General features: G+C 48.4%; 1 protein-coding gene across 1 annotated transcript in view; it reads left to right on the forward strand.

Annotated features, from left to right (window-relative positions):
- The window catches only part of LOC137562582 (calpain-5-like), a 41,623-nt gene that overhangs the window by 3,910 nt on the left and 23,548 nt on the right, over nucleotides 1-14,165 (forward strand). Inside the window, exons 2-3 of the mRNA XM_068274069.1 lie at nucleotides 4,886-5,340; nucleotides 11,144-11,275. Of these exons, the coding sequence (XP_068130170.1) occupies nucleotides 5,185-5,340; nucleotides 11,144-11,275 (288 nt within the window). The 5' untranslated portion in view covers nucleotides 4,886-5,184. The remainder of the gene's footprint in view (nucleotides 1-4,885; nucleotides 5,341-11,143; nucleotides 11,276-14,165) is intronic.

Below are 14,165 nucleotides of genomic sequence, written 5' to 3' on the forward strand. Positions count from 1 at the left end.
TGGGCGGGGGGGGGGGGGGGGGGGGGGAATTGTGGGAATAACGGAAGGATAAAGGGGGTTGGGGTATATAGTCCATAGGTGTGTGGAGGATGTAAGGGACAGCATGGGGGACTGGGATATACAGTCCATAGGGGGGTATTGGGGGGGGAATACAGTCCATGTGGTATCATGTTCCTCTCAGTTGGTGGCAGGCTGTGACATATCGGGCAGCTATTTGCACGGTTGTTTCCTCCTCCCCCAGTAGGATGTAGAGTTTCCTCTCATCTGTGGAGGTAAAATCCTGGATGTGGGCGGAGAGTCTCTGGAAGTGGGCGGTCCTCACAGGTGCATATTTGCTGCAGTGTAGCAGGAAGTGGGCCTCATCCTCCAAGACCTCCTGGTCGCATTGTCTGCACAGTCTCTCCTCCCGGGGCTTCCATGTCTGTCTGTGCCGCCCTGTCTCTATCTCCAGGCTGTGGGCACTCAGACGGTACAAACTCAAGACCTGTCTGTCTTTGTGGTGATCAGGCATGGTCAGAAAATTCCGCGGAATTATTAATTCCGAGATTCCGGTAGGAGGAGGGGGAGGGGGAGGGGGAAGAAGAAGAAGAGAGAGAGAGAGAGAGAGAGAGAGAGAGATTTTAAAATTTTCTGACGGAATTCCGTGTATCTCGTAATTCTGCGGAACGGCTCAGGAATTCCCTCGGAATGAAACGGTAGCGGAATTTCGGTAGTGGCGGTATGCGGAATTACCATGGAATCGGAAATTGGCTATTCCGACCATGCCTGGTGGTGATGTAGCCTCCCCAGATATGGAGCCATTGTGTACTCCCTCTGTAGTGATTGATAGACAGCGAGTTTCTTGGAATTCTTGATGTCACTTCTCCATTCCTCTAGGTATCGGTCCTTGCAGCTTTCTATAGTCTGTTTTATTTGGGCTTTTGTCAGCCTGAGTTGGTGGCCTTGGCTGGGCTAGCTGCTGATGCTTTGCTTGAGAGCGCGTGGTATGGCCTCGCCCCCCTGGCTCAGTGAGGCTTTATGGTGGTAAGTGCTGGGGTTGCTGCTCTGTATATGCGCCCAGTATGAGAGTGCCCTCTGCTGCATAGTAAGCCATAGTGGGAACCTGCCTAGCTCTGCCCGGCAAGCTGAGTTTGAAGTGCTTCGATGAACTTGGAGGAGATACTTGCAGAACTCTAGATGGAAGATTTCTGTTGGGCTGGAGTCCCATTTTGATTGGTCAGGGTAGGTGACCGGGCCCCATACCTCACTGCTATAGAGCAGGATTGGGGTGATGATGCTGTCGAATATCTTTGCCCACACTCTCACTGGTGGTTTTAGGTGGTAAAGCTGTCTTCTGATGGCATAAAATGTTCTGCAGGCTTTGTCTTTCAGGGCCTGTACTGCTGGTTTAAAGCTTCCTGATTGGTTGATCTCCAGCCCCAGGTAGGTGTAGCTGTTAGTGGACACCAGTGGGGAGCCATTTAATATAAATGAGGAGGTGGGGGTTTTATTTCCATTCTTCCTCTGGAACACCATCACTTTTGTCTTCTTTGGGTTGATGGGCAGTGCCCATGTGGTGCAGAAACTCTCCAGTACTGCCAGGCTGTCCTGTAGGCCCCTTTCTGTTGGGGAGAGCAGCAGGAGATCATCTGCATACAGCAGGAACTTCACCTCATGGTCATGCAGGAAGAGGCCTGGAGCTGGGGAGGATTCCAGGGCTACAGCCAGTTGGTTAATGAATATGTTAAAGAGCGTTGGGCTCAGACTGCAGCCCTGCCTGACTCCTCGACCCTGCTTGAAGAATGCACTTCTCTTCCCGTCCACTTTCACACTGCATTGGTCCCAGTATATGAACTCTTGATGACATCATAGATTCTACCTCCTATTCCACTCTCTAGGAGTTTTAGGAAAAGGCCTGGGTGCCACACTGAGTCAAACGCCTTCTTAAAATCAACAAAGCAAGCGTGTATTTTGCCCCGTGAGCTCTAAACATGGGTCTTGATGAGGCTGTGCAGTGTGTAGATGTGGTCGGTTGTGCGGTGGTTTGGCATGAACCCGGCTTGGCTTTTGCTGAGTACGTCCTGCTGTGTGAGGAAGGAGAGGATCCTCTTATTGATGATGCTGTTAAACAGTTTCCCCAGTGTACTGCTGACACAGATTCCTCTGTAGTTTGCTGGATCATATCTGTCCCCATTCTTGTAGATGGGTGTTATGAGGCCTTCACTCCAGGCCTGAGGAAAGGAGCCCGCACTCAGGATAAGGTTGAATAGTCTTGCGAGTGCCTTATGTATGTCCGGGGGACTGTATTTGATCATCTCTGGCAGGATGCCATCGGTACCGCTAGCCTTCTTACATTTTATCAGCTTTGTTCTTTCTCTTATTTCCTGCACCGTGATTGGTGTATCCAGGGGGTTTTGAAAGTCCTTGATTGTCTCCTCCATGTCCTTCAGTTTTGCGGCTATTTGTTTCTGCTCCAGGGTTTGGGCATTTTCTGGGATGTCTTTGTAGAGGTTCCTGAAGTAGTGGAGCCAGATGTGGCCATTTTGGATATGAAGAGGGCTTTTTTTAGGCTTTGCACCGATATGGTTCCAGGTCTCCCAGAATGAGTTGTCTTGGAGGGAGTCCCCAGCTGTTGGAGTTTGTGGGAGATGTGGCTCTGTTTTTTCCGCCTGAGGGTGTCCTTATATTGTCTCTGTAGGTGGTCATGGGCTTCCCTTAGGTCTCGGTTGTTGGGGTCTCTGTGTTTTCGGTTAGAGGGTGCCCTTAGCGAATTACGTAGAGCCTTGCATTCACTGTCAAACCATTTTTGGGACTGTTTATTTGTGGATCTCTTGAAGTTGGTCTGCTTGAGGCCTGCTAGTACTGCCATGGTATGTAGGATGTTACTGAAGTCCTTCTCCTGTCCAGGCTTCCCCCTCTCTCTCTTCTCCTCCTGTCCAGGTACACCCCCCCCCCCTCTCTCTTCTCCTCCTGTCCAGGCATTCCCCCTCTCTCTTCTCCTCCTGTCCAGGCATCCCCACTCTCTCTTCTCCTCCTGTCCAGGCATCCCCCTCTCTCTTCTCCTCCTGTCCAGGCATCCCCCCTCTCTCTTCTCCTCCTGTCCAGGCATCCCCACTCTCTCTTCTCCTCCTGTCCAGGCATCCCCCTCTCTCTTCTCCTCCTGTCCAGGCATCCCCCCTCTCTCTTCTCCTCCTGTCCAGGCATCCCCCCTCTCTCTTCTCCTCCTGTCCAGGCATCCCCCCTCTCTCTCTTCTCCTCCTGTCCAGGCATCCCCACTCTCTCTTCTCCTCCTGTCCAGGCATCCCCACTCTCTCTTCTCCTCCTGTCCAGGCATCCCCACTCTCTCTTCTCCTCCTGTCCAGGCATCCCCACTCTCTCTTCTCCTCCTGTCCAGGCATCCCCACTCTCTCTTCTCCTCCTGTCCAGGCATCCCCACTCTCTCTTCTCCTCCTGTCCAGGCATCCCCACTCTCTCTTCTCCTCCTGTCCAGGCATCCCCACTCTCTCTTCTCCTCCTGTCCAGGCATCCCTCTCTCTCTCTTCTCCTCCTGTCCAGGCATCCCTCTCTCTCTCTTCTCCTCCTGTCCAGGCATCCCTCTCTCTCTCTTCTCCTCCTGTCCAGGCATCCCTCTCTCTCTCTTCTCCTCCTGTCCAGGCATCCCCCCTCTCTCTTCTCCTCCTGTCCAGGCATCCCCACTCTCTCTTCTCCTCCTGTCCAGGCATCCCTCTCTCTCTCTCCTCCTCCTGTCCAGGCATCCCTCTCTCCCTCTTCTCCTCCTGTCCAGGCATCCCCCCTCTCTCTTCTCCTCCTGTCCAGGCATCCCCACTCTCTCTTCTCCTCCTGTCCAGGCATCCCCACTCTCTCTTCTCCTCCTGTCCAGGCATCCCCACTCTCTCTTCTCCTCCTGTCCAGGCATCCCCCCTCTCTCTCTTCTCCTCCTGTCCAGGCATCCCCCCTCTCTCTTCTCCTCCTGTCCAGGCATCCCCCCTCTCTCTTCTCCTCCTGTCCAGGCATCCCCCCTCTCTCTTCTCCTCCTGTCCAGGCATCCCCCCTCTCTCTCTTCTCCTCCTGTCCAGGCATCCCCCCTCTCTCTCTTCTCCTCCTGTCCAGGCATCCCCCCCTCTCTCTCTTCTCCTCCTGTCCAGGCATCCCCCTCTCTCTCTTCTCCTCCTGTCCAGGCATCCCCCTCTCTCTTCTCCTCCTGTCCAGGCATCCCCCCTCTCTCTTCTCCTCCTGTCCAGGCATCCCCCCCCCCTCTCTCTTCTCCTCCTGTCCAGGCATCCCCCCCCCCCTCTCCCCCATACCAACCAACCTTTTGAAAGCAGGACATCTTTGAGTCACACCCTCAGCCATGCACCTGCCATACTCCTAGCCACATGGTCCACTAAGTGTTCACACACAGAGGGCATATTTTCATTTTCCAAACCATTTTGATCCCATCTGATACGCCAATTTAGAAGGTGTGCACTAAATCCAGACTCTAGAGTCACATAAACTAAACAGAGAAATAAACTGTACACAAAGGCCTCCTTTCCACGAACTGTTGATAGGCAGTGAAATGCCTCTCAAACTCTCTCAACTGCTCACTGCTGCCTGGTAACTGCTTGTTGCTGCATGATAATGGCTTACTTCTGCCTGGTAACTGCTTGCTGAGCACACATCTCAACAGTCCGTAGAAAAGAGGCCTTATACAAATGTCTGCATAGATTTAAAAGAGGGACAAATAAGGAAAAAAGAGAGATGGATATTTGCCCCCCCCCCCCCCCAAAAAAAAGGGAGGTATGTCCTGAAATCACCCCCTCTGACACCAGGGCATCACTTCCCCTTCGCTAGGCATTGTATCGTCATGGTAACTCCTATCAGTGATAAATGACTGTCTCTTTCTTTCTTCTTTGGGTGTTGCTAGCATATGTGAAAACTGGATCAGCAGGTTCTGTTGACTACCCCACCCAGTGACACCTGTACGACTGATACCAAGAGGAATACTGACAGTCTCCATACTGGCTAAATCATGGACACATGCTGACTTCTCAGACCAGCCTCAGCATACTGACCATTGTCTAGGCGACACACTGACATCCAGAGAAGCAGTGGAGCCCCTGATGGTGCCAACAGGAACTACATATTAACTCAGCAGGCAGAGGAGGGGATATACGAACGTTGGTGTGAAGTTTTACAACTAAAGGTGGTCGGCGTTGGAAAAACATGGTTATACATTACCAGCACCAGCAATACGATCGGCTAAAAAGTCACTGCCGCAGCCAGAAACGCCTTTTTGAGGACCCCACGTTTCCAGCGACTGATGGATCGCTGTACTACAGCCGGAGCCCCCCCAGAATGGTGGAATGGAAGCGTCCTCAGGTACCCTTGCCCTACAATATAAAGCTTATTGTACAATGGAGGGCTGCTGTCATAGGACGATGCCGGGTGGGTGGAGCTGGGAACACAAGTGCAGAGTTCTGAAGCGGAGTCCCATGAAATGATGCAGGGGCTTAAAGGGAACCTAAACTGAGAAGGATATGGATTTTTCCTTTTAAAATACCTATTGCCCGACTCTCCTGCTGATCCTGTGTCTCTAATACTTTCAGCCACAGCCCCTGAACAAGCATGCAGATAAGGTGCTCTGACTGAAGGCAGACTGTATTAGCTGTATGCTTGTTTTAGGTGTGTGATTCAGCCACTGCTGCAGCCAAAGAGATCAGCAGGGCTGCCAGGCAACTGGTATTGTTTAAAAGTAAAAATCCATATCCCTCTGAGTTTAGGTTCCCTTTAACTACAAATCTGGGGGCACCCCAGCAAAACTTTGGGGTCCCCAGTGTTCACACCATTTCCTTTGCCTACCCTTGGTGACCATCACAGCCTGAGGGCATGGGCGTAGCAATCACCCCTGCAAGTGCAGCCAATTGACAAAAATTCCTTCCTGTTCACTCAAAATCTGTGTGCAGGAGAGCGTGTCATTTTTTTTTTCTTGCTTCCAGACGCTGCTTAACAACAGAACACAATGGGCTCTATTCTCAAAGACTTCCCGCATGCGGTAAAGTACATGCGGGAAGTTTGCGACCAAAACACCATCAAGTTGACATTCTCAAAATGTTCCGCATGTTTTTTCCACATGCGGAAAAAGTGCGGGATTCATGCGGAAAAAATTCTGCAAAAGTCGGTATTTTCCGCAATAAAAAAACAATTCTCAAAAATGTTCAGGCGCATCATTTTCGTCGTTATTTACCGATTTTTTTTTTTTTTTTTTTTTTTTTATTTATTTATTTATTTTTTTTATATTCCCTACAAGAAGTAGGTGATATATTCCGCATCCCATTGACTTTAATGAAGTCTGGAGGCTATGGACTGTGCTTGCTGGACTTTAACATTTTTTTTTTTAAACACTTTTTCATGCGACCTTTTTACCGCATGATTTCCGCATGAATAATGGCTGTTACCGCATCTTTTTTCCGGCATGCGGAAAATATTAGTGAATGTGGAAAAAATGCGGAGTTTACCGCTGGCGGTAATTTTGCTGTGATTTGGCCTCTTTGAGAATAGAGCCCAATGGCTTCAATTCACCAAGAAGTTTAGACTAGTCTACTGATGGTTTTTAGGCCTCTTTTTAATGGACTGTTGAGCTGTGTGCTCAGCAAGCAGTTACCAGGCAGCAGTGAGCAGTTACCAGGCAGCAGTGAGCAGTTGCCAGGCAGCAGTGAGCAGTTGCCAGGCAGCAGTGAGCAGTTGCCAGGCAGCAGTGAGCAGTTGCCAGGCAGCAGTGAGCAGTTGCCAGGCAGCAGTGAGCAGTTGCCAGGCAGCAGTGAGCAGTTGCCAGGCAGCAGTGAGCAGTTGCCAGGCAGCAGTGAGCAGTTGCCAGGCAGCAGTGAGCAGTTGCCAGGCAGCAACGAGCAGTTGCCAGGCAGCAACGAGCAGTTGTGAGAGTTTGAGAGGCATTTCACTGCCTATCAACAGTCCATGGAAAGGAGGCCTTAGTCTATTGATGGTTTGGTGTAAGGCCTCTTTTCCAGGAACTGCTGAGCTGTGTGCTCAGCAAGCAGTTGCCAGGCAGCAGCAAGCAGTTGCCAGGCAGCAGCAAGCAGTTGCCAGGCAGCAGCAAGCAGTTGCCAGGCAGCAGCAAGCAGTTGCCAGGCAGCAGCAAGCAGTTGCCAGGCAGCAGCAAGCAGTTGCCAGGCAGCAGCAAGCAGTTGCCAGGCAGCAGCAAGCAGTTGCCAGGCAGCAGCAAGCAGTTGCAGCAGCAAGCAGTTGCAGCAGCAAGCAGTTGCCAGGCAGCAGCAAGCAGTTGCCAGGCAGCAGCAAGCAGTTGCCAGGCAGCAGCAAGCAGTTGCCAGGCAGCAGCAAGCAGTTGTGAGAGTTTGAGAGGCATTTCACTGCCTGTAAACAGTTCGTGGAAAAAAGGCCTAAATCAGTTGCATAAAAAGGGAATTCACTAATAATTACCGAATGTTTTAGACCTGGTCTAAAACATTTGGTAATTAGGTGGGTAAGGCCTCTTTTCCACGAACTGTTTCTAGGCAGTGAAATGCCTCTCAAAAAGAGGCCTAAAGCAGGGCAAATGATCAAAAGATGCAATTCACAAGCGAGTAGCTATAACTGACATCCTTCTCCTTTGATGATCTCAACAGTTTGTGGAAAGGAGGCCTTAATCAAAAGGTTCCATCCTCACATCTAAAAGGCCTCTTTTCCACGGACGGTTGAACTGTGTGCTCAGCAAGCAGTTACCCGGCAGCAACGAGCATTTACTTACCAGACAGCAGTGAGCAGTTGTGAGAGTTTGAGAGGCATTTCGCTGCCTATCAACAGTCTGTGGAAAAGAGGCCTAAAATACCTCACAAAATTACTTTACTGACAGAAATCAGCTGGTCTAATCTGGGTCAGAAAAAGTGGGCGTGGTTACTCTTTGTTTTCCTTTGCGAATTGTATCTTTTCATCGTTTCCCCTGCTTTACTGACCTAATTACCGAGGTCTAAAACATTACACCAAACCATCAGTAGACTAGTCTAAACTGCTTAGTGAATTGAGGCCTATGTGCTGCCATTTGCCGGCTCCAGATCACGTGACCCGCATGGGACCTCATGCTATCATTTTTGCAGGAAGGCCCTAAAGTCTAGTAACGCCCCTGCCTGAGGGCCCATCTTGCAAAGATCATAAAACAAGTGTGGCCACCCAGGGCCGGGCCGAGGCAGAGGCTGAAGAGGCTCCAGCCTCAGGGCGCAGTGCAGGAGGGGGCGCACAATTCATTCAGCTATCATTCCCCTATTGTGCTTGAAGCAGAGAGAAATAAGAAAAGGGGATACATGACAGTGACTACAAGCCAGATAGCTAGATATTAACCTCTTGACGACCAGCTAACGCCGATTCGCGTAAACTGGTCGTCTGCGGGTTACCATGGAAACGGCCACTCGATCGAGCGGCCTTTCCATGTCAGTTCACGGAGGGTGTCTCCGTGAACAGCCGGAGAGCCGCCGATAGCGGCCCGCCGGCAAAATGTAAACAGGCGGGGAAGAAATCCGCAGCGCCGTAAGTCAGATCGGCTATCCCCGGCCTCTGATTGGCCGGGGATAGCCGGCATATGATAGGCTGAAGCCTATACCACAATGCGCAGGACGGATATCCGTCCTGCGCAGCCCAGGAAGGGAGAGGGAGGTAAGGGGAGGGAGGGAGCGCACAAAACGCTGCGGAGGGGGGCTTTGAGGAGCCCCCCCCGCTACCCACTAATGGCCGGCGGCGATCAGACCCCCCCAGCAGGACATCCCCCTAGTGGGGAAAAAAGGGGGGTAGTCTGATTGCCCTGCTGCACTCCTGATCGGTGCTGTGGGCTGTAGAGCCCACGCAGCACCGATCAGTGAAACATCCCCTGGTCGGCAAGTGGTTAAGGTGTTGAGGAGGTTGTGGGCCCTGAGGAACCTCCTTAGTCTAATAGCAATCAGTGTGTGACGGCTGGGGTGGGAGGGATGGAGGGGCGCACTTTGGTGTCTCAGCCTTGGGTGCTGGAGGACCTTGTCCCAGCTCTGTGGCCACCATATGCTTCTCACTCATAAGTGTAGCCACAAACACACCTGATGAGGAGAATGGAGTCCTTTATTGAAGGAAGTAAAAGTTAGTAGTTGGAGTCCCCTCACAGCTCTGGCCCCCCTGCGGTTGCAGGTTGCAGGGCCTGCTCCCCTGTAATTTCGCCCCTGCAGTGGTTTCACCTACCAATAAGTAAAATAAGGGTACTTATCCGTTAGCCGGGCGCATCCTCTAGGTGGCGACAAAACTCCAGCAGAGTTACATCTTTCCCTACTATCCATGACGGCCTGGAGGGGGGAATAGTAATTAGCGCCACCTGCCGGATGCGCTCGGCTAACGGATAAGTACCAAAATAAGTTCTGTGAGTTTGCACGTCAAACTGTGACTCGTCTGGACCCCAGACTTTTCTTCCACCTACCTCGAGTGGCGACTCAAGCTTCAGATTTATTGAGGAGCACAATGGTTAGCTGGTGGGGCCTATTGGTAAAATTGGTCAGTGATTGGCCAATCATAATTGAAAGTGTGTGAGAGGCTTTAGTCTCTGACATAACATAGGAAGTCAGCATTGCAAACACAATCAACCAGGTAATAATAATGATTAATAAAAGGTTTTCATGCAATGCTTGCATAATGACTTTTAGGCCTCGTTCACATCATGACGCGCTTCCGTGCACATTTGGAAGCACGTATGATGTGCGACACACAAGAACGGCATAGACAGCAGTGCGATACTCTGATGCGCTTTCGTACTGCTGCAAGCGCTCTGTCCGTAAGCGCAGCGCTGACCCATTCACTGTAGTAAAAGCGATCAGTGCAGATGGTGTGCGATCATACACGTTGCATTCCGATCGCACGGTCCTCTGCGCATCATGGTGTAGACGATGCCTTAGGGCTCAGACACACTATAAGCGCTTTTCTAAACGCTTTTTGGCCTCCAGAGCTTTCTGAGAGCCTTTTTAAAAAACGCTCCCATATATTATAATTGTGGTAAAATCGCAATCGCAATAAAATCGCCCTATTTGAGCGCCGGTGATTTTAAAAAACGCCCTACCAATCGCTAGTGCAATGTAGCCAGGTGTATGTGCCCTAAGTATAGGTTGCCAGCTATAGGTGCCCCCAGTATAAGAAGTCAGGTGTAGGTCCCCTCTGTATAGGTAACCAGGAATAGGTACCTCCAGTATAGGAAGTCAGTGTGTAGGTGCCCTCAGTATAGGTAGCCAAGCAGAGGGAGTATAGTTGCCCCAGTATAGGTAGCTAGTATAGTTGCCCCCAGTACAAGTAATCTGCAGTTAGGTAGGGCTACAAGAAAATGGCCGTCGATGGCCGCATTTGTGGATATCGGCGGCCATTTTCTTGTAACCCTGCTCTAATTACAGACGGAGCAGTGGCAGGGAGAACCAGAGCGGGGTAGCGAGCAGTGACACTGTACTGTGCGCCCTGAGCTACTGCTGCGGTCGCTCAGGTCAAAGGCCGGCCATGCATGTACCATTTTTTTTTTTTTAGGGCGCTTTTGCTACAATGGAAGGTATAGGGAAAACACAAAACGCTCACAAAATTGCTTTTATCAAGCGATTGCGTTCGCGCTTTTAAGAATAAATATATTGTATTTATTCTTTTCCGGGTCAAAGAGTTCACTTCCTGACTTGTGTCAGGGAGTAAAAAAACAAATCGCTCTGCCAAAGCGCTTTGAAATGCTCTGTACACAAAATCGTAGCGCGCAGGTAAGCGCCGGGAGGGAGAAAAAAAATCACTCACAAAAATGCAAACCGCTGGAGTTTGCGATTTCGATATTAGATGTAAACAAAGCCTAATAGTCACCTATATTAACAATTACCAATGTGCTAGTTTGAAATTTTTATTCTCCTTGCACTACTTTTAATAAATCCGTTTTTTTTCCTCTAGCAAAACTAATGAGTCCTTTTAGGGTAGCAGGCCTGGTTACATAGCAGGATCACCCACAAGGCAAGCTAGGCAACTGCCTGGGGCCCAGTGGGCATCCAAAGGGCCCAGTTGCCACTTTCTCTGACCACTCTCCCAACTCAACTTTTCAAAAAGTCTATAAGACGTGAACAAGATGTGAAGGCTGGTACTTTACCTTCGGCCCCATTTCCTCTTAACCCTTCTCTGCCTGGTTATGCTCTGTGTTGTGTTGCAGGAGCTGGTGAGGTCGCCCCATCTGTTCGCTGGCACGATCAGTCCGCTGGACCTGCAGCAAGGGAGTCTGGGTAACTGCTGGTTTATGGCTGCTGCTTCCTGTCTAGCTAAGGACTCCTCGATATGGAAGAAGGTCAGTACCTGCCCTTATAAAAGTGCTGATGGCAATGAGACATTTTAGTTTTGTTTGCCAAAAGATGAAAGAGCAGAAGACTGGGAAAGTTTAAAACTGTGTTGCGTGTTTATTGCTTTCTGGGGCCCAGCTGAGGCCCGGGACCTACTAGCAGAGCTTTAGGAGCATTTGTGTTTTGCCAGCGATCGGCAAAGCGAGTAGGTTACATAGTTACATAGTTATTTAGGTTGAAAAAAGACATACGTCCATCGAGTTCAACCAGAGAACAAAGTAAAACACCAGCCTGCTCCCTCACATATCCCTGTTGATCCAGAGGAAGGTGAAAACCTTTACAAGGCATGGTCCAATTAGCCCCAAAAGGGAAAAAATACCTTCCCGACTCCAGATGGCAATCAGATAAAATTCCTGGATCAACACCACTGGGCGTTGCCTAGTAATTGTAGCCATGGATGTCTTTCAACGCAAGGAAAGCATCTAAGCCCCCTTTAAATGCAGATATAGAATTTGCCATAACTACTTCCTGTGGCAATGCATTCCACATCTTAATCACTCTGCTGGGATTACACCATACAATCTTCTGTTAGACTCTTCTGTTAGACTCTTCTGTTAGATTTTCTGTTAGAATGCATAATTAGATTTTTTTCTGTAGAGAATGGTCATTATCTCTGGTGCATTGTCTTCTGGTCATCTCCTGCTGAGTTGAACAATGCCTAATTGCTTGGCAGATAGATGGTAAGATTGATGCATTTTTAACATGTTGAATTTAGAGAATCTAAGGCCACATACACACATCAGACCATAGTCTTTTGAAAATGAAAGATCACAGACCAATTTTACCCCCTTCCATGTAGTATGAGAGCCATACCTTCACAGTCTTTTCTATGGAGCTGAACTCCCCATCAGAAAAAAATCTTTGCAAGATGCTGCACACAAAGATGCTGTACAGACACAAAAGATCAGTATCTGCAAAAGATCTGTTCCTGCCAAAGATCCGTTCCTGCAAATTGCATTCATAGTCTATGAGATCTGCAGATCATCATACACACCTTGTTTAACAGACATTCATCTGCAGATCAGACAATCATCTGCAGATCTGAAAATCCATCTTGGTGGATCTGATCTGCAGATGAATGTCTGTTAAACAAGGTGTGTATGATGATCTGCAGATATCATAGACTATGAATGCATTTTGCAGGAACAGATCTTTTGCAGGAACAGATCTGATCTTTTGAATGTCTACAGCATCTTTGTGTGCAGCATCTGGCAAAGATATCTGTCTGATAAGGAGTTCAGCTCAATGGAATAGACTGTGTAGGTATGGCTCTCCTACTACATGGAAGGGGGTAAAATTGGTCTGTGATCTTTCATTTTCAAAAGACTATGGTCTGATGTGTGTATGAGCCTTAACAGAAAAATCTAACAGAAAATGTATGGTGTAATCCCAGCAGAATGCCTAGTACACACAATACAATTTTCTGTAAGATTTTCTGTAATTAGATTATTTTCTGTAAAGTACTGGTAGAGACTGGACATTATCTCTGGTGCATTGTCTTCTGGTTATCTCCTGCTGAGTAGAACAATGCCTAATTGTTCGGCAGATAGATGGTTAGATAATTTCCAACCATGTTGGAAATTATCTATCTGGCAGGTAAATCTTACAGAACATCTTACAGAAAATTGTGTGGTGTGTACTAGGCATTACAGTAAAGAACCCTTTCCTAAATAAATGTCTAAAACGTTTTTCCTCCATGCGCAGATCATGTCCTCTAATCCTTTGAGAAGGCCTAAGGACAAAAAGCTCATCCGCCAAGCTTTTATATTGCCCTCTGATGTATTTATACATGTTAATTAGATCCCTTCTAAGACGTTTTTTCTCTAGACTAAATAAACCCAATTTATCTAACCTTATTTGGTAAGTGAGACCTTCCGTCCCACGTATCAATTTTGTTGCTTGTCTCTGCACCTGCTCTAAAACTGCAATATCTTTCCTGTAATGTGGTGCCCAGAACTGAATTCCATATTCCAGATGTGGCCTTACTAGAGAGTTAAAGGGGCAATATTATGCTAGCATCTCGAGTTTTCATTTCCCCCAAATTTTATTAGCTTTAGCTGCAGTGGCTTGGCATTGAATATGATTATTTAACTCGATGAGTACTCCTAAGTCCTTCTCCAAGTTTGATGTCTCCATTCGTATCCCATTGTGTAACCCTATGAGGATGGTTCCAATGCAACACTTGCGTTTGGCAATCAGGCAGAAGCATTCTTGGAGCAATCCCCGAGCCATCGCTTTGACAGGATGCAGGGACAAATCTCAATCACTCAGGGAATCACTGTAAAAATTGTGGACTGCAGGGATTGTTGGAAATCACGGACTCTTTGCGATCCGATTAGCGTTCCCAGAATCTGCATAACTTAGATGTGTCAGTATTTAAACGGATGATCTGGCAACCCTGCAAGGCGGTCCTCCCGAATTACCCTAATAGCACCTCCCAAGATGGGACCACAAATAATGAACAATTCGACTTTCGAGGGAAAATTCCATTGGAAATCATTTTATAGTAAGCTTGTGATTTTTCACTCTGATATAAACTGTTTTTTGTGAATTTTTGGGGTAAAAGTAATCACTTTTCTTGAATTTGTGTATCGGAAAGAAAAAATTGTTTTCTTTGACCATTTTCTCAGAATTGAAAATGGCATTTTCGATGCAAAAATTACTTTGGCGAAAATCTGCAAGCAACACTGATCAGCAGGACAGCGAGGCATTGTTTACAGGACACCCGAGGTGAAAATAAACGAATGAAGTAAACAATTGTATCTGTTACTTACGTACCTGATGTTTAACGCTTTCAATCAGAGAAAGAAAAAAAGAAACACAGCCTAGTTATGTGTG

This window comes from Hyperolius riggenbachi, chromosome 3 (genome assembly GCF_040937935.1).
Source record: "Hyperolius riggenbachi isolate aHypRig1 chromosome 3, aHypRig1.pri, whole genome shotgun sequence".
In the NCBI taxonomy this organism is placed as follows: Eukaryota; Metazoa; Chordata; class Amphibia; order Anura; family Hyperoliidae; genus Hyperolius; species Hyperolius riggenbachi.